We start from the raw sequence: 23,687 nt of genomic DNA, 5'->3' as shown, positions 1-23,687 counted from the left end.
CACTGAGGGGCTCAAAGGTCTCTTGCTTTCTCTGTGCACACTCAGACCTCACTCCCCTTTGCTCCACGGGAATTGTGAAAGGCTGGCTCTTCGGGGAAACTGGAGATTGCTGGGGGGCCATCTGTCCTTCCCCCTCAACAGCCACCCGCTCACCATCTTGCTGAGGGCTGCGTCATGGAGACGGCACAGGGCAGCGCTACATCCTCCCTAAGCGCTAAAATTTCCAGGCAGGGAATATGTCCCCACCTTCCCTTTTCCTCCCCAAAACGAAGAGTCCATTTGCAGATTGAGGAATGGAATGGCACCGTGCAGGCAGTGGCTCTCCTGCTCTCCTGTCCCTTGATGCTGCTGCGGTTTCTAAGGACCAAGCCTTTGGCTCAGTGTGGAATGACAGCCAAGGGCTGGGGGATCCCTGGCCGTCGTGGGAGCACTAGTCCCATGAGGTGCTGAAGTGATGTACCCTGCCGGTCACGTGTGTTCCAGAAGTCAGGCAGAGTTGACAGAGGAGAGAGGACAGTGGCTCTAAGAGCCAAAGGAATAGGACTGGAAACCCTCCCTGGGTGGAGGCTTTGGTGGCTTATGGGGCTTTGAAAGCCCAGAAGGGACAGAATCTGCTGCCCTTCTTCTTGCTCAAGTTCCCTGAAAAATCATACAAGGAACACGCAGCCGTATCCCCCCTGCCCCTCCCGAGGAGACTGCAGGAAAGGTTAGTCAACGGCAAGATGGACACACTGCCAGCTGGACACAGTACTGGAGCCCTTCCAGGACTGTGCGGCCAGAGCCATTTCCCTTCAGTGTCCTCAGCAAACGGGAAGTGTTCTGTTTGAGCAGATAATTTGAAGACCCAAGGACAGTGCCTGAGTGAATGGCAGGGCCCCATAAGGTCCACATAAGCATCAGGAGTCAGACTCAAGCTTCACCCCAACCTCCTCTCCCCACAATACTTCCACAATGTAAGGAGAGCCCTTCCCAGGGCTGAGGCATCCAAGTTCCTCTAATGCTCAAACTCCGCAGACAAGAGCTCTTAGAGAGCGTCCCGCTCTGGCTGGGGAAGAAGGGTTAGTACTGCCTTTTTTGGAGTGACGAGTAGGAGTAAGAGGCGAGAGGTTGCAGACGTGGTTCTGCCCTCCCTGCCCGTGCCATCTGGCCCTGCCCCAGCCTCAAACACATCGCTCTGAGCTCTTGGCAATCAGAAGGGAGAGCTAGCACCCAGGAGACGCGTGCAGAGGCTGCAAGGCGGCGTGGGCTTGCGGCGTATGTGAGGTCTCAGATTGGCTCAGAGAGGTATTCTTCAGGGCGCACAAAGTTTCCTGCTCAGAGACAAGTGAATGCCTGCTCACCAGACTCTCTCATTTTGGGTCAAACTCTGGCAAAACATTGTTGGGTTTTCTAAGTCCCAGGCTGGGTGCCACAAGAAAGGTTCTACTAGGACCCGTCCTCCCAGTCCTGCCTAAAGTTAATCTCTCACTCCTTATCCCCCCTTCCCTGTGTCCCACGATCAGATCATCCTATATCCAATGGCACTTTATTTTCCAATTAAAAATAACTGAAAAAAGCATAGATGACATATTGATACTATTATAATAATAGATGCCACATTCACACTGGTTTCAAGAATCTGCAGCAAGAATGACCAGGGTGTGTCTTCTCCAAGACTGAGCCCCATGCTGTCAGCCTCACAAACTCTCTCGCCACCACACCCTCCGGGAGCTGTTGGAGTCACAGCGCTCCAACTCAGGACAGGTGTCACTGTAAGCCCCCAGGTAACCGTGACCTCCCCTTCTAATGCTGCTGAGCGGGCTTCCTTCTGAGGAACTGGGTTCCGGCCCACAGCCACGTGGGGAGAGCCACAGCGCTCCCATCTGTCAGCCAGCCTCGCCCCGTTAAGCACGTCTGCCACACAGTTCAAGCCAGCGTTCCCCCCAGCGGCGAGGGGCGTGTGGATCCCAGTTCTCTGGGGCTAGCAGATCTGGTAGCTCCACACAGCCCTCAGCTCACGTCTCCTTTCTGCAAGTGGGTTATTTGCTTTATGCTATAGACTTTTCATATATACACATTTCCATCAGAAAGACTTAAAGCAACTCGGAACGAGCGTATCAAAGCAGGGATGAGGAAGGAGGCGGCATCAAGGCATGAGCTAGTGTCCCAGCCCACCTGGGAAGGACACCGCTCAAAACGTCTCTAAGCACAGGTACAAAAATAGAGCAAACTATGACTTCATAGAGATATAGAGATATAGAGCTAAGATTGATAGATAGACTTTGTATAGGTTTCCTTTACATTTACACGTGTGTGCGGCAGGCGCGGGCCCTGCACACCTTGCCCGGCTTGAAGCTCCTGCCCCCCCCACCCCTAGGTGCCCCAAGGGCCCAGTCGCCACCGCTACATCTGACCCCTACCCCCTAATAAGTTCCCTCTCTCCTTAAAATAGAGCAAATTATATATATTTATATAATTTTATATACAATCTCCATAAAAAATACACTTAAGATGGTGTATTACTAATTTGACCCTCCTACCAAAACAAAAGTTGTCTAGCAAACAAGGAGCCAACCAAAAAGAGGGTTCTCCTGGGCTGGGTGACGCTAGTCAGGCAAATCAGTGTGTCTGTGTAAATCCCTCACACGCCACACACACCACACAGTCACGCACCACACACACATCACACACCACACACACATCATACACCACACACACATCATACACCACACACCGTGCACATACACACATACAATCACATACCACACACACATCATACACCACACACACATCATACACCACACACCGTGCACATACACACATACAATCACATACCACACACACATCATACACCACACACACATCATACACCACACACCCTGCACATACACACATACAATCACATACCACACACACACCACACACCACACACACATCATACACCACACACACATCAGACACCACACACCGTGCACATACACACATACAATCACATACCACACACACATCATACACCACACACCATGCACATACACACACAATCACACACCACATACCACACACACACATCATGCACCACACACCACAAACGCATCATACACCACACATTATGCACATGCACACACAATCACACACCATACACACATCATACACCACACACTATGCACACGCACACACAATCACACACCACACACACATCATACACCACACACCATGCACACCACACACACATCATGCACCACACATACCACACACACATCATATACTACACACCACACACACATATCATGCACCACACACACTACACACACATCACACACACCATGCACATGCACAATCACACACCACACACACACCATGCACAATCACACACCACACACATAACATATACATACCACACACACACCACACATCATATGCTACACACACACCACACCATGCACACATAATCACATACCATACACACACATGGTATATACCATACACACCACACAAACCACACACACACCATGTGCACACACACCACACACACACACCACACACACCCCATACAGACACCATACACACCATATACCATACACATACCACTCCTACACACCACACAAATACATACCACATGCACACCACATACAACACAGGCACACTACAGAAACACACCACAATACACATACATACCACAGACACACACACACACACACACACACACACACACATCACTTCTTGGACCTGGAAAAGGAATGCCGGACTAGACGCTGGCTGTGGGCAGAGATCGGGGAGACAGCTCCCTGCAGGACGGGCAGGACAATTCCATTTCTCTGACCTGGTCAGGATGCCGTGAACCTATGACAGACCTCTCATTGTTCGCAGGAGGCAACACAGACACTCACTGATAGAGTAATTAATGATCTCCCTTTGGAGAATTACAAGACGACTGTGAGGAGGTTTGCATCCCTTCCCCAGAGATGAGGTCTCATAGATCCCAAAGCCACAAGGCGGCAAAGTCCCCTGAGCCCTCATCCCCGGTGTGAGGGGGCTGGGCATCTGCCCTTCCACCTACGTATGTGAACACCCCACTCGTCGCCCAAAAGCATGCTCGCAGCATTCTAAGGCTGAAAATGCAAATGCCCACCCGCAGCCCAACCCTCGTGCCCTCCCTGATTCCTTCCCCACCCAACCACCTCCCTGTCGTGGACCATGCACATGTTCAAGATCCCCAGAGCCATAAAGAAGTGGAGGCTGAAGGAAAGGGAACCTAACTGGCGTGTATAGGGAGTGTAGGCGAGCGTTTGCCCCAGTTCCCAATAGAAATCTGGGAAATCCAGTGCCTGGGAGAGATGGGATTGATGGAGAACGTTTCTTCAAGACACAAAAGAAAAATGGGCCCAGACAGCCATTTGTGTCCCCATCCAGTGTGACAGGAAAGGTAGCCAGCCAAGACACCAGGGATGGGAGCTGCAGACTTGTCCCCCTTTACACGAACTCTCCAATCTAGATCTCCCAGGCAACCATCAAAGCTGACAGCGATGTCACCAGCTCCCTTCAGAAACCCTAAGTCCTACTACTGACCCAGCACAGAAGAGAACACCTGCGATCTCAGCGACTGCTAGCAGTTCCACCGAAGTACTTAGCAACAGCGATTCCCTGACTCTTCCTTCTCTAAGGTGCAGCCAGCCATTAATAACCTTCGCACTCATGCTTAATTTTTCCTTCTGCTACACAGAAACCTTTGGGGTGTGAGGGTGTCTTTGGACCTGATTCAATCTATTGAGAATTTTTCCATCAGCTTAAAATGAGGTCATGAAAAAACTTCTACCCTCTTAGCAACCCAACACACAAAATATTTGGTGAGGATATTACACTTGCTCCTGAAAGACTGTTTTGAAAGTATAGACAGGGGCCCAGAAGTAAGGCTCCGGACCAGTGTAGAGTCACTGGCAGTCAAAGGGAAGGGTGGCGAGGATACCCCGACCCACGTGTCAAGTTGGTAAGAGTGCTAAAGTCCAATCTGGGCTTTGATCCTTGGTTTATTGACTTCTTCTAAAGAAGAGATTTTTAATTCTTCCTCTTGATCCAAAAAGCAGCAGAGTTGGAGTCATTAAGGAGTGTAGAAGGATGGGTGGTCTCTGATCTCAGGGCAAAACTTTCACCTTCCTAACTCAGCCACAGACTGGTGAATTCGACCTATCAAAAGCAGAGAAAGTGAAGGCAAATTCTCTAGGTATGAAGCCACTGCGTAGCTTCAGGGCCCAAAGGGAGCCTGTATACTGCAAGCAGAAAGGGAGAGAGAGGGAAATCGGGCCCCCGCCCCTCCTCTCCATCCCGGTCACCAACATCCTGCGAACATTTTCAGATCACGGAAGAGAAGAGAGGCCACCTGCCACTTCTGCTGAAGGAAACACATGCAGCTCTCGGGAAGGAGCCCTCCTTCACCGATGAGGAGCTGGTGACAGGATGGGCAGCTCAAATAAGTCTCCCAGCCTTGGGCCTGGGGAGCCCCCAAAAACAGACAAAATGGAAATACGTTACAAGGATGTCCATGTTCAGTTTGGGCACTTAGTGTTTGAGGCTAATTTGGGAAGAAGCAAGGAAGGCTGGCTAAGAAGCAAGACCTCTTCCAAGATCCAGTCTGGCCCACACGCCAGGACCCCACCCCACAGTCTGTTCTCCACTAAAGGCCCCCTCCCACACACGTCCCCCACGTGCCCTGAACGGCCACCACGCCCCAGCTGGCCTCCACCAGGCAATCACCCTTCGGGGTCACTAAGCTATCACATGCCCCAAAGAGAGTGGTGAGGCTTGCTGTGCCCTGGCATGGTCTCACCATCCTACCCCTGGGTCCCCGCTCCTAATCCACACCTGACCTAACACCGTACACCCCTTCCGGTCTCACAGACACCTGGCAAAGCACACAGGCCTCCCCTCCACGCTCCCACTCTCTAACTCCCCTTCCCAAAACCCCCTGCCCCACCTATTATCCCCATTCAATCTAAATCTGGCCATTAAGACACCTCCTGAGCCCCCTCCCCAAAGCAATAAACGCAGCACACAGGGCTCCACACGCCCGTCTTGCCGGAGCCCGCTCTCGCTGTGCTGGGAGAGGAGCCAAAGGCAGGGCTGGGCAGAGGAGTCCGGTGGGAACGTGCACAGTTCCCACAGACAGCTGCGGGGGCTGTGCTCACGGCGGCCCCCTGTGTTCCCGCCCATCTCGGTCTTCTCACCCTTCCTATGCTCCCCAATAATCCCTGCTGGGCCCCCCCAAGAAGCTCCTTTACATGCAAGCAAAGCAAGCCCAAGATTAACCATTAGCTTTTCTTTTCCTAGGTTTCTCTACATATTAATAAAATGTACTTTATGTACAATTCTTCCCCCTGCCCACCCCCAAACTCCCAAAAGGATTTTGCTAACAAAATTGGAAGGAACAGATTCCAGCCCTGGATGCAGATCGGGGCAGGGCAAAGACATCCCAACACTCCAGGAAATCGGTTCTCCTCTGAAGCTACTGTTTCACCAACCTTGCCCTCCCCTCCGGCAAAAAAAAAAAAAAAAAGTCAGGAAATTCAATATCTGAACCTTACCCAGTTTCCTCTGCATGAAGAGGGCAGGGAAATAAACAACTGAAATCAGTTCAACCCCAGGTATTTTAGATCACGAATCAAAAATAAAGACAGAGGGCACGGAAAAATGTCAGTAAGTACTCGGCCCAGTCCACCCTCTCGAGCCTTCCCTGAGAGCACGGTCAGAGACAGGCCCCCTCCAAGGGAGACGCAGGCCCCGCCAGCCCAGCGGGAAGAAGGCATCCTTCCTGTTGAGAAAGTAGAACCTCAGAAGGCCTCTCCTAGCCCCAGGCCCTTGAGGAAAGCTGCCAGCAGGCACAGCCCGCCGGGGCCCAGGCCACCCACGGCAGCCCCGCACGGGACCGCTCAGCCGAGGAGACCTGGCTCCAACCAGCAAGTCAGGAAACGGGATTCGCCTTCCCCCGCTGTGGCTCATCTTCTCTCCCTGCACTTGCGCAGTGGTTCAGGCCCTGGAGCCCGTTTTCCCTGCTCCCTGGCCTGTGGGTCACCTAGCACTGCAACAGCCGGTTTCCAGCCACGGCGCCGAAGGAGGAGGCAGCGCGGGTCGGAGACACAGGAATAGGTTTTCATCTGAGTCACTTCTACCGCAAGACCACAGAGAGGGACGTCTGGAAGACGTGGGATCTCCCACAGAGCAGAGCACGAAAGTCCTAAGAAGCTGGATAGTGGTCACCGCTATTGTTCAGAGGCAGAATACGAAGGACATTGGTCCCTAGAAATGGCTACACGCCCCTCATGCACACGTTCATGACCACACCATCACACACGTGCTCATAGCCGGCACCTACGCCTGTGCCTGTGACATTGCTACCGCCATTCCTGGAGGGAGGGGCTGTGTTCTGCCAATTTCCACTGGAAGGAGGGAAATGGCTCCAAGGGACGCAGGAAGGTTGCTGGCCCCCGAGGATACTGTCACAAGAAGGCAGTCTTCTTGGGAGAAGAATGAGTCCTAGGCCACTGAGAGATAGCTAGACCTGGTGTCCTTCCCCTGGCCTGGGGGACACCACAGTGCAGCTGCCACCCAGTGTCAACAAAAAGCACAGCTCCCCCGTCTGGTCTGACCTGCCGAGGTAAGGGGCACTGCCGGGGAGGCACAGGAGGGAGTCAGCACCTCTGTCAGCACTGGGGCCCCCAGAACCACAGAAGCGTCCCAGCATCTCAGCTCACCAAGTGTGGCTCTGGGCCCTGCGACGCCCTAAAGGAGCAAAGCCTCCCAGCCCTCCTCCTCTTTTCTAACCTCAGGCCTGGAATTCCAGGACGGTGCTCAAAAAAGTTGGCCGAATTCATCCCAAAGTCCGACAGCCTGACGCCCCACGTTGCCAGTCCATCGCAGGACCTGGGCCAACCACCCTGAGCTCTGCCCTGGTGGAGGACTCAATGCCACCAGGGCACAGACTGGTGATGTGTCCCCATCCCACCCTGGTGTTCCAGGTAAGCCTGCTCCCAACAGCCCCTAGGGCAGTGCTGGAGCGGGCAGCACGTGGAGGCACAGGGCAGAGGGGGCGCTGCCTCTGGAAAGGACAGTCACCAGCATTGCCTCTCCCACTCTGCCAGAGCTGCTGCCCAGCCCGCAAGTGGATCCTCACACCCCATAGAAGTACATCAGCTGGAGGGCCCAGGTCCCCGCCCCAGGGTGCACCTCTGTCACCGCGACACCTTCAGACACGTTCGGAAGTGAACTGTGGGGGTGTGACTCACATGGTGAACCTCGGAGCAGAGCTGGTCCCCAGCTCGCCAGGCGAGAGGAAGGAAGCACCCGGGCCTGTCTGGCAGAGAAATCCACCCCCGACGGAGGCGCGGAGGAAAGACCGGCTTCACAGCCCTCCGAGGACTCACCTTGCCCCGGTCATTGGGCTGAGCCTCTGGCAGTGGCAGTGAGACCCGTGGAGGCCTTCCAGTGCTCTGACACGGCTAAGGTCCAGGCAGGTAACCGGGGGAGGAGGGCAATGCCCCCACACCCACCAAGACAGCAGCACCAGGAAGGAAACACTTCAAGGGGCCTGGCAGCTACCTTTACTCTGGTCCAAGCCCAAAGTGGGGTCCCCTACACAAGAAGAGAGGGGAGATGGCAGACCCACCCTCCACTCCACCCTCAGGGCTTTCTGCCCAGTTCCTGGGCAGCACCATTATCTTACTGGAAGAGAGAAATGCATCTCAGGAGGAAGATGGCCTCACAGAAGCTTCTGGATGCTAATAGTTTGAACTAGGACAGGACTTTGGCAGAGGAAACGTCGGTGCCCAGACCCCACTCACCACCCTTCCTCCTGCATTCCTATGCCTCAGCCAGCTCCACGAAACAGAGCTGGGGAAGAGAGCGGGGACCCAGAGTGCCCCAGAACGCAGAACCTGAGGCTCCCTGGCTCCATCTGATCCTGTCCTGCTGGGGCTGGGGTCTGCGGGGTGGAGAAGCGCAGGCAGAGAAGAGTGGCAAGCAGCACGTGGCGAGCACAGGAAGCAGCCGCAGGCGGCTCTCAAGTGGCAATTAATCAATGTGGGGAATTAGCTCCCACAAAAGGAAAGGAGGATCCGATCAGCCGCCGTGGAGCCGTGCTCCAGACAGCGCCATGCCAGAGATGGTATAAATAGAGCCCAGCAGCCTGGCGCTCAGCACGGGCAGCTCCAGAGTGAGAGAAGCTTTGGCCACAGAGCCCCTGGCCTGGCTGGACCAAAGGGGCTGAAAGATGAGCTCGAGTCTGTGCACCAGGGGTCGCCTCTGGCCCCGTGGCTAGGCAGCTGCTACTTCTGTAGCATGAGCCCAGCTGGAGGGAAGAAAGACGCCAGTCAGGGTGCCTGGCCGCCCTTCCTTCACCCAGGAGCCAAGAAATGAAGGCTTGTGTTAGTTCTGCAGTAACTCATTGCTGAAGCCCCAAAGCTGGCAGCCAGTAATCACGGCAAGGCCCCACTTCTGCTCTGGCTGGGAGAAGGTAGGAGACAAATGGTGCATTCAGTGGAGAGGTATGAGTCCTGCTCCAGGAGGAAGAATCCCCGGAGACAGACGCCAGGCACCTGGCCGGCTCCGGACAGCCTTGCTCACAAACCTCAGCTGGCCACTGCCTTCCTCCTCCTGCACTGACCACAGAGAGCAACAGCACTTTGCTTCAATGTACATATATATACACATAGAGAAGCCCACATACTACATACATATGCATTTGTATCTATATCTATATATACGCGGCGTCTGGAAGATGGGAGGGAAGTCCAGCCCTCTTCCAGGACTTGGAAAACTGAGACAGAAGCAGAGAGCAGGAAAAACCATTGCTTTCCTCTTCTTCACTTCCAAAGACATTGGAAGAAGTGAGAAAAAAAATCAATCTAGTGAAGCAGGGGGAGGAAGGGAGGAGACAAATGTCTCCCTGTCCCCAGTTCCCTTCGTGACCTCGCCCCACAGGTGGAAGGTCTGCTCCAGCCCTCCGTCCCGGCGGCGGGGCCAGCTGGCCTGGATCTGGAGGGAGACCCCCACTCCAGCAGGAGTAAGGGCCCGCGGAACAGAGGTCTGGGCCACCCCCTAGTGGGCAGAAGAGGACATGTCCCCTCGCAACGTCCCTCCCTGCCCCCTAAGCCCATCACCTCGCCCTGGGGACACTTAAAGTGGGGCCGAGTCACAGCAGAGTGGCATGGCCAGGGTCGTCGTGGTCCACACTGTTGAGAATTGCTGTCTGGTCTTCCGGAAGCTGGCGGTGACACAAGTCTGAGAGCCGGGCAAAGGGGTCGGGACGAGAGTGTCTCTTCTTCTTTCGGAGGCAGACAGCTTCATCGGGCCACAGAACCTGAGAGCTGGGAAGCTGCTGAGCCTGGGAGGCAGAAGCGTCTGGGGAGACGGGCACAGGTATGCAAGAGAAAAGACAAGAAGTGGGTGAAAAGGCAGCATGCAGCCTCACACACTCACCTCTTCCATCTGCCGGGGACACGTTCTGGGTTTCCAACATTACAGCAAAGGAACCAGCTGAGTGTAGGGAGGACAGGACCACATTGCTGCAGAGAAACCACCTTCTTCACCACTAAGGCAACAAACCACCCAGCCCTGCTCGCCTCATGAGAATGAGAGTCAAGAAAGTTGGATGGATATGTTTTTTCTTCTTGCCAATTCATAGATCTAGTCAATCAATCTACACATATTTCTTTTCAGTGCCTCCCAGATGTCAGGCATCATCCCAGGTATGAGGATCAGAGCTTCTAAGAACAGGTCAGGACTCGATACATTTTTCTCACCAACCCAAAGCAAAGACAGGCTTTACCCAAGATTTTAATCATATGCAACAGTCAGGCCTGGTGCTCCTAGGACTGCCAGGGCCACTCCTCTGCTTCATGGCCTTTCTGGGGATGCAGCCGGAAAGCCTTTACTTTCTAGAAGATCATACTTTAGTGTGGGGGTGGGGAGGAAGAGACACACTAGCAAGATGTAAAAAATACAGAAAGGAAATTTGCAGATACTGAAAGTGCTACAAAGAAAGATAAGGTGTGATAGCAAACAACTGAAGCACTACTTCTGCTCCCTGAAGGGTTAACACGTGAGCTGAGTCCTGACTTAAGAGCCTTCCACAGACCTGAAGGAAAATTACTCCCCACAGAAGGAACGGCACGTGCAAAAGTCCTGAGTTAAGAGCCAACGTGGCAGGTTCCCGAGATGGAAGGCAGCTCATCACAACCAGGGCAGGATGAGGCTGGAAAGACGGATGGGGTGTCATAGGAGTTTGAAATCTGTTCTGGTTGCAGTGGAACCTTCTGGGAGGGATGTGTGTGTGTGTGTGTGTGTGTGTGTGTGTGTCAGAGGGCACGCATGCTCACGACTGAGCGAGTCTGCTGTTCCGGGTTCTAGAGCTCGCTCTGGTGACTGTGCGTGGAACACACTGTGCAGGGTGCAAGGACGGGGCAGCGGGCCCTGCGACGTGCCGCGGCAGCCAAGTGGGAGAGGAGAGCGGCTCCGAGTGCAGGGGCAGCTGTGGGAACAGCAGAAAGGGGCCAGATTTGGGGTATGTTGGAGCTGCTCACTCAGTAGACCTTACCAAGCAGACTGGATGGAAAACGTGAGGGCAAGAGCTGAGGAGAAGCAGGTTCGGGGAGGATAATCAATAACTCTATTTTAGACATCTTAAAGGCTGGCAAAACGCCCACGTGCATGTGCAGTGGGCAACTGGAAATACGAAACTGGACCTCATGGAAGAGATCTGGGCTAAAGACAGACATTTGAGAGTTGTCAACATGGAACAGGCAGACCACTGCCATCAGAACAAGCGGGAATATAGGCATCTGATGCGACTTTTTTGCAATAAATAAATATATAAATTATATATACACATACACACAGATATATATGTGGATCTTAAACTGAAATGGGTTAAAATGGGTTGAAAATTTAGCTTTGGACCCCAATTTCTCACTCAAGCCCTAAAAACCCATTTCCTTTTTCTCTGCCTCTGTATTCCCATCTGTAAACAGGTAGGCTACTAGGACCACCCAAAGGCTAAGTGATCAATAAGTCATCACCACATTCCAAAGATCACAGGGGCTCCACTTCTGTATAACCCTGTCTGTAAAGAGAGTTACTCTCCAGTGGTTACCAAAGATCTGCACAGACGCCATCCCACATTCTTCCTTGACAGCCTGCCACAACAGTCCCAAAACCACTGGTGAAAAGAGAGTCTCTGATAAATATTAAGGAATTTTCTAGAGTCTAAAAGAGGGCTGGATTATTTCTGCACTGTCTCAGGAGCTACCTATCCCTGCTGGATAAACATCAGACGTACTGCAGTAGCGGTGCCCTCTCCACAGGACACAGGGGCTTCACTCTATCTCACTGAGGCAAGTGTGGCCGCCAAGCAGAGGCTGGGCCCGTGTCACCACGTACCCTGAGCACCAAGCAGGGCTTCACCACGCCTGTGTTCAACTAGAAGGCCTGAAATGATGGAGGAGAAATTTTTAAAGAGATGGAAATATTTGAAGGTGTACTATACCCAGTGAAAAAAAACACATATGTATTTATGTTATTTAAAAACACATTAAAACAGTGATACATTTTCTAAAGCTGTATGCACAGAAAAGGTTTTGAAGGCATGTGGTCCCTAGGTGGGTGGAAACAACTTGGGAGGGCAATCAGAGATTTTAGCCTTGTCTTTCTTGTTTTTTACATGACAGTTGCATTTGTGCATTACTTGAAAACTACTGTTAAAAAAGGAATAAAGAACAAGAGAAGCTGGAGGATTCAACTCTAGAGAAAACCCAAGGCTAGGGCCTGAGCCCAACACTCCTCATGACACGAAGCACCATGGAAAGAGGATCAGGCTTCCCACCATTTACCGGATCGTTTCTTTGACTTCGAAGAGCCCTTGGATGACTTTTTGGGCTTCTTTATCCGTTGGTATTTCAGAGCCTCCAGCCTCTCAGGTGCAGCAGCGTTCCCGGGTGCAGGTGGAAGTGTTCTGGAAGGGACAATTAGAGAGGACAGGTCAGCTCCCAGACAAGGGAGCTTTTGAAGAGGGGCTGAAGAAAGCCAGATGGCTGACCGACAGGAGGACAGGGTCCAGTTCTACGGAGTCCAAGGTGTCCACGATTGGACACCTGCCTTTCTTTGGCTCCTGGAAGGAAGAAAACCCTGTAGGAAGCTCCAGCAGCACGGACTACCTCAGGTGGAACCGAACCTGCAGAGCAACCAGAAGACCCTAGGAAAGGGAGAGAGAGAGACTTTAATGATAAGCCCCGTCCCACGTAACTGGAGCTGGCGTGCATGAGCGGCAGAGAAGGAAGCAGGTTCAATGTCTGAAGTTCCTAGAAATCATCACAATCAAGACCTTTGAATAAAAAGTAAAAGGGCAAATTAGAGCAGGAGGCTAGCAACCCCCCTTGCCACCAACTGTCCCCCATCTGCAGGGTCGGGAAGGACTGAATAAGAAAGCCAGCACCCGGGAGATGCACGACACAAAACCTGGCTTCCCCAGGCTCGTCCACTCTAGCTGCAAGATTCAGGCAGAACCTCAGCAGCTGATGGCAACAAATACTTGTCATTTACCAACAGTTTCAGCAGGGGTGTCTCCTTGACCTGCAGACGAGGCTCAGACCTTCCAGCCACGTAAGAGAACAGAAGAGGGTGCAGGAGATTACGACAGAGCACCGGGACTGGCAGCCTCACAGAGCCCTTGTTGTCTGTGACAAGTGTCGGTGGGTCTCTCATTTTAAGATTTTAAGATCCCACAGAGAAACAGAGGTGGCTGGGAGAGGAGAACATGTATTCAGGTGTCTCGTTCTCCGCCGTGATTGTGAAATGCATTTTGTCATTTGCGTGGTGGGTCGACTGCACGGTTAGGACGTGGTCACCAATTCACGTGGAGCCCCTGCAGCAGCCCAGGTGGCAGAGGGGCCGCAGAGGACTGGGGAGGGCGTGGTCTGCGACACTCTGCACACTGGAGAGAGTTTTTCAAGAGTCATAAAGGAAGAAAACCTAGAAAACGCATTAGCAATGCCATTTCTTCTCAAAGCCAGCCCAACTGGGTGCCTGGGGAACAACGAGGGAAAGAGGGAGATAGGTCACGCTGCCTCCCAGCAGCGCTGGTATTAGCGCATGATCAGGGAAGCAGGCACGCTCTAAGGCCATGACGGATGGATGTGACTCGCACTCTTCCTCGCCTCAACCTTCATATCTCCCTCCCCCATCTCCAATGCAATCGGTTTTTGGTAAATCCTAATTAAAAGAAGTAGGACGGACAACACTGTGAGGGCAAAGAAGTCCCCAGAGGTCTGCAGGCAGGCTGTCTGAGGTGAAAAGCATGTTAGAGTGATAGGAAAACTGCAGCCCAGCTCCCCAACATCAAATATCTTTGCAGGGAGGAGGGAAGAGGAAACTTACAGGCTAATTGTAGATAAGCCTCTCTCGTCTCTGGGGTTCCTGCATTAATTGGCAATGAAGTGACCTCCATCTTCTTTGAGGGCTGTCATCATTCTATAGTCCTTTAGTCCATAAAGTATCAAGAAACTCCCTTAAAGTTCAGGTCAGAGCCAATGTCTTCATTTCCCACAGCCCCTGAGAGCAGAGCTAAGCAGCTTGCACAGGATTTGCTTCCCGTGGAAGGTAGTCCAACTCACCGTCAGAAGTCTCCCCAGAGACCCAATATGCCAATGCCCCATTCCTTCCTCTTTTACAAATCCCTCTGGCTGCCCAGAGACCCTGTGCCATGGCGGCAGCTGGCAGGGAATTTGAAGGCAGACAAAGGGTGAGATGCCTAGGGCAGGAGGGGCTGCGCCCTCCCAATGCTGGTGGAGTGTCTTCACCCCCTCCTTGACTAAGACTTCTTCATGCTGCCTAAAAGGAAAATCGAAGACACGAGCCCACCCGCTCCATTGACTTCTGTCTTCTGGCCCTGGCCAGCGTCTTCAGAAAGACTGCACAAAGTGAGCAACGCATGGCCCGGGCGGGCACACAGCAAGCACGAACTGTGCCTCCAACCTCACTCCGGCCTGCTAGAGCACAAGAGAAACTGGGATAGGGGACCCTGCTGTGGAGTCTCCAAGCCAGGTGAAGCTGGCAGAGGGATGTATGTGGTTGTTAGAATCAACATCTTATCACTATTTCACTTTTATCATGTAGCACTGATTTACCACTTACCACGTCAGACACTTTCCTGCGTTCTCTATGAGAACTGCCTTTACTCTTTGTAGCAACCCTAAAAGGTAAATGCTACATTGACCCCCATTTTTCAAATGAAGAAACTGAAGTCTAGAGAGGCTAAGCAACTTGTCCAATAATCCGGTTATGATGTGAGAGAACCAAACCTCTTGGCTAAACTGCTCTTCAAACTTCTTCCCAATAAACACAGCTACAGAAGCTGTATAGAAGAAAAACACTGCATCCACACCACACCTGAGCAATAAATCTGCCCTGAGTGCACTAGTAGCTTGTCACTCGTGTTCTCTGCTTCAGTGGCAGAACCAGGGTAAGACAGACCAGGGGTGGGGAAAATCTAGCAAAAGTTATATCTTCAGGCAAAAATTCCCAAACAGTAATGATCCATTGAGAAGGAGTAGCCAATTTTCCCTTGAGAAACAGCCAAGCTACAGCCCTTCCAGGACACCTGCTGCCCACCTGTTTCAACTCTTGGCTCAGGGCTCAAACACAGCCACAGGACAGAAAAAGCCTCCTGGACACACCAAGACACTCGCTCAAGACAGGAGGCAAAAATAAAAGCAAGTGTCTGGCAGGACGGACATGAAATGTGTTCCAACAGACTTTACGACAGCATGGAAAGGCTTCTTAGAATCAAACTGCCTCCCTTTTCTAGGAAGGCTGACCATGTCCACTGTCAATGTCCACCCAGGGCCCTTCCAATAATGCAGCTTTTGGTCCTGATGCCACGGATGGGAAGCTTGAGTTAAGCAACTCCATCCTATCCCTGGAACCAAGCTGTTGCATAAGCCTGATTTCAACCTGTAGGTTACCCTAATGCAACAGAATCCAACCCTGGGCTCTCCAAGAAGTTGAGGTCACAGTTCTCTTTCCAGTCAGCCAAAATTCTTCCTACACATACAGGAATGTGCAAACTCTGGGGCTTTCCTTCTCCCAGGAAGTCGGGGTATTTCTGAAAGAGGAAGGCCTCAAAGCCTAGGCCTGGTGGTGTTTCTTGCAGTTCAGAACTACAAAAAATTGCTGGAATTTAGTTTACTGCTCCCTTTTTTCCTTTCTCTCTTTTCAAAAAATCCATACAAAACCCAAATCATGCCCATGTAAGCCCAAGAGGTCTCAATTACCTCGCTCTCTGCTTACCCAAAGGAGTTGAGGAAAGATGCTGCCAGGTTCAGGCAAACCTCAGGATGGGAAGGTAAAACCCATCTGGACATTTCCTGCCCCTCAGCCTGGAGAACTGACCCTAACACCCAGTTCCATCCTCCCTTAGTCAACACGGTCAAGCAGTGGCTTAGACGGCATTTTCCACCCCTTCTAACTGCCTGGGAGCAAACTCTGCTCGCCTGACTATGCACCGCGGACGGGAGGCAGAGGAAGTCCGCTCGTGTACAAGCCCAGCCAGGGAAAGGGCCATTCCATCCTCCACAGCCACGTGGAGAGCCAGGGGTCTGCAGGTCTGCGCCCACCCAGCCGAACTGCAAGGCGGGACTTTGCCAGCGGGGTCAGTGCTCCAGCCGGTGCTCTGCCTCGGAACTCCACAGGGGCTTGTTTCCAAAGCGGGGCTCCTTCCTACGGCTCCCCTAGCCACACCCACACTCCCGGACCGAGGCCCCGCAGAGGTCATTGCAGGTCTTAACAAGGAAGGGGATGTGGGGACAGGGCACTACTAGTACCACACAGGAGCTAAGGATTGGCTCACCTGCCCCACAGTCCACAAACAGGACAGGCCAACTCCCCATGTTGAGATAGGAGTTAGGAAGAGGAGAAAAAAGGAGAGAAAAGCAGAGAGGCGGGGAAACAACTACAGGCATGGGCAGAAGGAACAGGAAAGAAACTGAAGGGAAAAGAAACAGCGAGAACGCACGTAGACAAGAGGTGTCACAACTTCTCCAAGCAAGACCAAGTGGGACACATGCAAAGGCGCAGCATGAAGACAGCGTCTACGGAGGAGCCTGCGGCGCCCACGGCCCAGCAGCGACTGCACCCCGGGAGGCTCTCAGCAAGCAGCAGAGCGAGGGCTCCTGCTGCCAGCACCAGGAAGGGCTGACCTGAAGGAGGCAGGAGCATTTCCTTCTCCTAGGCTGGGGTGCGGCCAGGCCCGGGAGAGGAACAACGGTCCATCCTTGCTGCCCCTGGTTTCTGGGTTTGCCACAGCAGTGACAGGCTAGCTGGGCTCTCTCGGGTCTGGCCCAGTGGGGGCCCTGGGGAGAGAGGGGGCCAACAGAGTCAGGTGAGGGAGAGAGGAAGTAACAAAAGAGAATGGAGTCCAGGAAGCTTCTAGAAGCTAGGTGAGTGCTGGTCTAGAGCGCTCACACCTCCATGGCACAGGGAGAGAAAATGGGGGAGGTAAAGGGCGCCCCGGAGTAGGTGAGCTCATGAATGTTCGCTCCCTGCAGTGGCTGCGGGGTGTGGCTCCCAGCAGCCTCCCCTCCATTCGGGGACCTCTGGGCTGCTGACAATTTTATAGCTGCAGATCATAAAGACAAGCCAAGGCAGTCTTCTTTATGGGAGGCCACTCCTGTGACTGCACAAGATTTACAGTCCTGAGTTAGGGGAATCAGCCTCCCGGGACATCTCTAGATAGAAGGGCTGTAGCTACGTTCTGCCTGGGAAAGCCAAGAGCGCCCAGGCGGGAGGCTCACTCTCTGCCCCCCAGGATCCCACTGCCTGCATGGGCATGTTCCCAGGGGCACGGGCAATGGAGGCCACAGCAAAAACAAGCACCTTCTAGGCTACTGTGAGAGACAGTGAGCCTCAGGTGGCCCTAGCCCTCTTTAAGAGACTTGACAGGCCCTAAAACGCCCATGTTTCTTTAGCTTCCACCTGGAAGGCTGCTAGAGGAGGGTCAGCCCTGGTGGGGCAGAGGGAGGGGCGCAGTGCTGATCCCCAGGGGTTTTCTCCTCTCGCCAGGGCAACACCCTCTGCCCCAGGGACACCTGCCCTCTCCCCCTGGGGAGGTCCTCCTCAGATCCTTTCCCTACAGCGTGACCCAAGGGTGTCAGCACAGCTACTACGGGGATCTTAAAAGCAATTTGGACCTGAGGGTGAGGTCACATTTCAGTCCTGTGACAACCAAGAACAGGCTGCAGTATGCAAGGGGCACAGGGAAGTGGTGACACTTCCCTGCTCTTGGTCTGGCAGGGCTTCGGGTGACCTGACCCTGAGGAAGCCCCGCTCTCGAGGGGAGACGTGGGCCACACGTCAACGCTGTGCTCCTGGAGAGGCCCTCACGTCGTGAAGAGCCCAAGAAGGCAGTGGGGGTGCAGCCACCCCAGAAGAGCCTTTGGGGGGTTGGGGAGGCAGGAAGGGGGACACTAAGCCTGAGACTGCTGGGAAAACAGGGCGGGGGGCTGTTCCTGGACACCAGAGTGGCCCCACAGTAGGCCCAGGGTGCAGGGATGCAAAGCCGATGTCGGGCATCTGGGTCCCTCGGGGTACATGCAGGGCCCCGGGCTTCTGGGGGAGGCCCTGGGTGTGTTGGCAGCAGGCTGGCGAGGTGTCTGAGTGAGGGGACCTACAGGGGCTCTGGGGGGTGCTGGACATGGGGGTGGGGGCCAGAAGCTGCAGCGAGGCGGGCGCCCGAGCGAGCGTGGCCCGGTGAGGCAGCCGGAGCGGCACGATGTGGGGAACCCAGAAGCCGTGGGGATCGAGGAGCGGCACTGCCACCCCACGGGGCAGTGAGGGGACATGGTTTGGATCCCCTGTCCAGGAAGCGATGGCCCTGCCGAAGCCCCGTCCGCCTGCCCGCCCCCGCCCGCCCAGCCGAGGAGCTCCCTTACCTATTGAGCTGAGGAGAGGCTTGTCTCGACAACACTGCCCAGATAGCTGAGATCAATCAGAAACAAAGCAGTTATCAACACCGGCCGGGGGCAACTGCCCACGCACACCCAGAGGGAAGCAGGGGGGGGCACAGCGAGCACCGACAGGCGAGGCCAGAGAATGGGTGAGGGAGGAGAGGAGAGAGACGAGACCCAGACGCACGATGGGAGGAAGCAGATGAGCGGCTGCACAAGCACACACAGGGCTGCCACGACAGCTTCTGCGCAGGCAGAGCCGGGCCTAGCTGGAGCTCTCCTGCGCCCGCCACCCGCGCCGCGCCCTTCTCCTCCCCAGGGCCGCGTGGGCCGAGGGTGGGAGGCGAGCTTGCACTTCCAGGTCCCAGAGAGGGTGGGGGACGGGGGCAGGGGAGAGCGCGGGGCTCCCTCCTCGGCCACCCCCATCCTGCCTACCACCAGGCCAGCCTGCTCTGGAACTCTCTGCTCCCCTCCACAGGCGGCTACATCAAGAAGAGAGACCAAAGGACGGAGCCAGAGAGAGAGAGAGAGAGAGAGAGAGAGAGAGAAGGAGAGAGGAGAGGGAGGGGGGCATCCAGGGGCACTACAGAGACGTGGCAGGCTCTTCTGAGCAAGTCGGGCCCACCAGAGACGATGGCGAAGGAAGGAAGAGGGGCAGAGAGACTGGCCGGAGAGGAGGGGGAGGGCAGGGCAGAAAGACGAGAGAAGAGGAGGCACAGACAGGTGTCCAGGCTCTGGTACCTGGAATACCAGCTGCTACAGTTTAGAGAGTGCTCTCTCAGGCAGGCTGATCGCGGGAACTTGTCTGTCTGTCTGTCTCTCTGCAGCTTCCTGCGAGGCACACAGGGGCGTGGGGGTGTGGCTCCCGCACACGGTCACAAGGCCTGAGACTTTTCTCCGGGCCTCCAGGACGCACCACTCCAGGAGAGGCCGTGGAGGGGGCTGGAGCCCGGCGCTCACTAACGCTGCCAAGGGGCAGAGTTTGGGAACAGGAGGCGCCTGGCCTGGTGGTCCTAGGAAGTCAGGCTCCGGGTATGGTCCTACTTAGCAAGGAGGAGGGGCCGGGAGGAAAAGGAGGCTGGACACACCACTGCCCAGTGCCAGGATGACGGGGACATGGAGAGCCCTCAACGCCAAGAGGGGCTGGGCGTCCCTCAGAAGCCACTTGCTCTGCTACTCCATGTCCCTCTTCCTCAGGTGAGACGCTCCCAGGAACGCTGTGGGCCTCTGGGAAGATCCCTCACACTGCTGGCAGGGGACCTGGGCAGGTAAGCCCTGCCACCCCGTGCCCACAGCCTGCCAATGCCGCGGCCGTGGCGGCCAGAACTCCTCTCCCGAGGGGACGCTGCAGCATGTCCGAACAAGCCCTGTCGTTGGGTGGATGGAGGGTGTGGGCAGGGCGGCATGAGGGGAGGGAGGCTGACCAGGTGCAGGTGGCAGGAGACGCTGCTCACACTCACCCTGAAGTAGGTAATGTGGGTGGCGGGGGCTCCGGTCGGAGCAGTTCTTCCCCCATCCTTCGAGGGGAAGGCGTCTGTCCAAACACATCCAAGTTGTCCCCAGGCACGGCAGGCGCGGGGCCCGGCGGAGGGGAGGGGTAACCTGTGGCCAGAGTGGTGAAGCCCATGGCGGGCCGGTAGCTGGGGCTCCCGCTGCGGCTGCTCTGGGAAGGGGAGCCCGTGGACGGCGTGGACTTGCGGGAGAAGCTGACCGCAGCTGGCGGCTGCAGGGTGATCTCCGACATCTCCGCCTGCTGCAGGAGGCCCGGGCGAGGCCGGGCACGGGCAGCGAGCTCGGGGGAGCCGGTGCGGGAGCTGAGGGGGCTTTGGGTCAGAGGTGAGAGCCGGGAGGGCTGTAGCACCACTTGATGTAAACTAGGCTCGGCGCGCCTGGCCTGCCGAGGGCTGGGCCGGGGCCGGGGCTCATACCACCGGGTGTCCAGGCCAAATGTGCTGGGGCCACCCTGCCCCCCCGGCTCGGCCGGCTCGGGGTAAGGCAACACGGGTATGCCCATACCTTGGCTGGTATGTCTTAGCTGCCCTTGGCTCGCCAGAGGTTGCATAGGTCTGTCCTGCCACTTGGCGGCGGGGGGCACTGGGGCAGGGCCCCTGCCGGGCGACTTGCCCACCCAGCCCTTGGGTGCCTCCAGGGACAGGATGCCCGGGTAGGCCGCGGGCACCTGCAGGGAGCTGGGGGGCAGTCCTCGGGGGAGGCAGGGCTTGGGCTGCAGACTCTCGGCGACGTCACAGGGGTGCAGCTGGTGGGGGAACATCATGGCTGGGGCTTCCAGCCCCCCAAAGGGGAACTCTGGCCGGCCCCACGGCTCAGGGGAGCGCCCTCCTGTAGGCGTCTGAGTCAAGGGCAGCGTGCTGTTGGAGGCATTCTCTCCATTCTCCTCAGGGATGGTGGGGTGGCCAAAGGGCCCCTCGCTGGGCAGGGGCGGGGACGACAGGACAGAGCTCAGGGGGCTGCCCACTTCTGGCACGTAGAAGGGGGGTGGTTCGACCTCCCCAGGGCTGCTGCTGCTGAGGTACCCATAATACTGGCCGTGGTGGAAGGGCCGGGGGGCAGGGGGCCTGGCCTGGCCTGTGGCCTGGAGCCGACCCTCCAGGCCGCTGGGACCCTCCAGCCCACGGGGCTGGAACCGAGGGCTGTATGCTGGTGGTGGCAGGTAGGACTCCTGGCTGGACGACAGAGGGGTCAGCTGGGACTTGAGGGCAGCCACAGATGTGGGCACTAGCGGGTCCTCGTTCTCCTCGTCCGACTGGCGGAACTCCGGGTACATGTCCGTCTCCTCTGCGAAGGGGAAGCCCTCGATGTGCCTGCTCTTCATCGAGGGCTCCATCTCGGCGGGGTCCATCACAAAGCGGCCGTCGGGCCCCCTGCTGATGAGCTCGATGGGGGTGGTGGCCTCCGCCTCAGCCTCGGCCTTGGCCACGCTGTACTTCTTGCTGCTGATGGCCCTCTTGGTCTTCTTGTACAGTGACAGCTCCTTCTCCCGGGTGGGGCTCAGCATCCTCTTGGCTGCGGGCTGGCCCTGGTCGTCGGAGGACTCTGACGGGGCCCGGAGTGTCCGGATGCTCTCCGGGCTCACCTTGCCGGAGGACAGGCTGCGGGAGGAGCAAGAGCCAGGGGCCATGAGGCGCGGGGGCATGCTGGCCCGGGACTTCCCATCCTTCTCCCAGCAGGCAACAACTAACTCCTAAGGTGATGCTGCAGAAAACTGGCTGCATCTCGTGCTGAGAGACACTTTGGCCGACTCTCCACTGTCTAGATGTGCCTCAGCCTTCTCTGCAATGCACACTCCTGTGCTTTCACTCTGGCCTGCCCCACGCTGGGCACCCCCCGCCTAGGCACACCTCCAGCTTCATTCCCGGCTTGTGCAGGAAACACAAGCTCATTTTAATACTGACTGAAGCAAGACATATTAACAAGGCGTATCTGTCAGGATGGAAAAAAGTTAGAGAAATACCTTCCAAGGCTAGAGAGGAATGGATCGCTCGCTAATTTGGATTATTACTCTGCCACTCCCTCTCTCGGTATGGGCAACTTAAACATGTGGGTCAGTTAACAGGCAACCGCTTAGAAATTCAGAACTGGGGCTGGGCAAGGCCAACCATCCACCCGTGCCCGCCCTTCACCTCCTGTCCACAGCCCGCCGTACGGCTCTCCTAGGGTCAGAGACACTTACGGAGACTCCAGGCTCTTCCTGCAGTGAGTGATGGAGAGTGGAGGGTCTGGAAGAGAAGAGAAGGGGGCAGAGCCCACTGAGGCCTGAGCCGCCAGCAGCTCGGCATTCTCCTGCCCAGGGGTGAGCAGGGCGGCAGCAAGCGCAGAGGGAAGGAGCTGCCTTCACGTCTGGCATCTCTGGGCCTAGCTCAGAAGCCTGTGCCCACCCAGGCCCTGCCTTTGTGCTGGCTCGGGCCCGTCAGCCTCTCCCTAGCACCCCTGCTTCCTCACTCCCTGTTCCAAATCAAGTCCCATTGGCAGCTCCACCCACAAGACCCCAATGTCCCTATTTCCAAGGGGAGTTCATGCTAAAAGTGGTCCATCTCTCCTAATGGGGAGCATCTGAAACCAGGCTAGGTGGGGAGGGGGACCGACACCCACCTTTTTTGCGCTTGAGCTTACGCTTGCGCTGCTTGTTGACAAAGCAGGCGGCCAGGGTGCTGAACAGGATGGCAGCTGCCAGGAAGCAGATGGTAGCTACGATTCCAGCCAACACAGGCCGCGCCAGCCCGTCCGCGGTCAGGTCCGGCTGCGGGAAGATGTCTGCAGGGAGGGCAGAGAGCACTTGAGTCCGTCCCTCCCCTGGGCGCCACCGGCCCTAACACACGGCCCTCAAGTATCCCGCCCTGCCTCTGTGGGACAGGCAGTACTGAGGCTCAGGCCCCACGCTTGGCTCTCATGGGGAGGTCTGCACGGCAAAGCGACCAGGGAGAAGGGGAGGGTCTGCAGAAGTCAAGCAATCTTCACACAGCTTCTAAAAAGGACAGACATCTATGCCTTACTTCAGTGCTAATCTGTACTTGCTGGTGCCTGACATTTTGCAAAGCGCTTCCATGCATGTTATTGGGCCTTCTCGCATGACCCCCATGAAGGACACAGAGCACACATACTGTTCCCACTCGCTAAATGAAAAAGCTCGGACTTGCTTAGCTGGGGAGACTTGCTTATGTAGACACTGCCATCAGTGCCAACCCAGAACCCAGTTGTTCTGACTTCCAG

General features: G+C 55.6%; 1 protein-coding gene across 1 annotated transcript in view; it reads right to left on the bottom strand.

Moving 5' to 3' along the window:
- Positions 1–3,665: 3,665 nt before the first annotated feature.
- IGSF9B (immunoglobulin superfamily member 9B) overlaps positions 3,666–23,687 on the bottom strand; it is a 40,767-nt gene continuing 20,745 nt past the window's right edge. The window contains 5 exon segments of the mRNA XM_045556267.1: positions 3,666–10,365; positions 12,852–12,973; positions 20,420–22,069; positions 22,651–22,696; positions 23,070–23,231. Of these exon segments, the coding sequence (XP_045412223.1) occupies positions 10,157–10,365; positions 12,852–12,973; positions 20,420–22,069; positions 22,651–22,696; positions 23,070–23,231 (2,189 nt within the window). The 3' untranslated portion in view covers positions 3,666–10,156.

The sequence above is a fragment of the Lemur catta genome, chromosome 7 (genome assembly GCF_020740605.2).
Source record: "Lemur catta isolate mLemCat1 chromosome 7, mLemCat1.pri, whole genome shotgun sequence".
Classification (NCBI taxonomy): Eukaryota; Metazoa; Chordata; class Mammalia; order Primates; family Lemuridae; genus Lemur; species Lemur catta.
The sequence above is the reverse complement of the archived record's forward strand: the minus strand, read 5'-3'. Positions and strand labels throughout refer to the sequence as shown.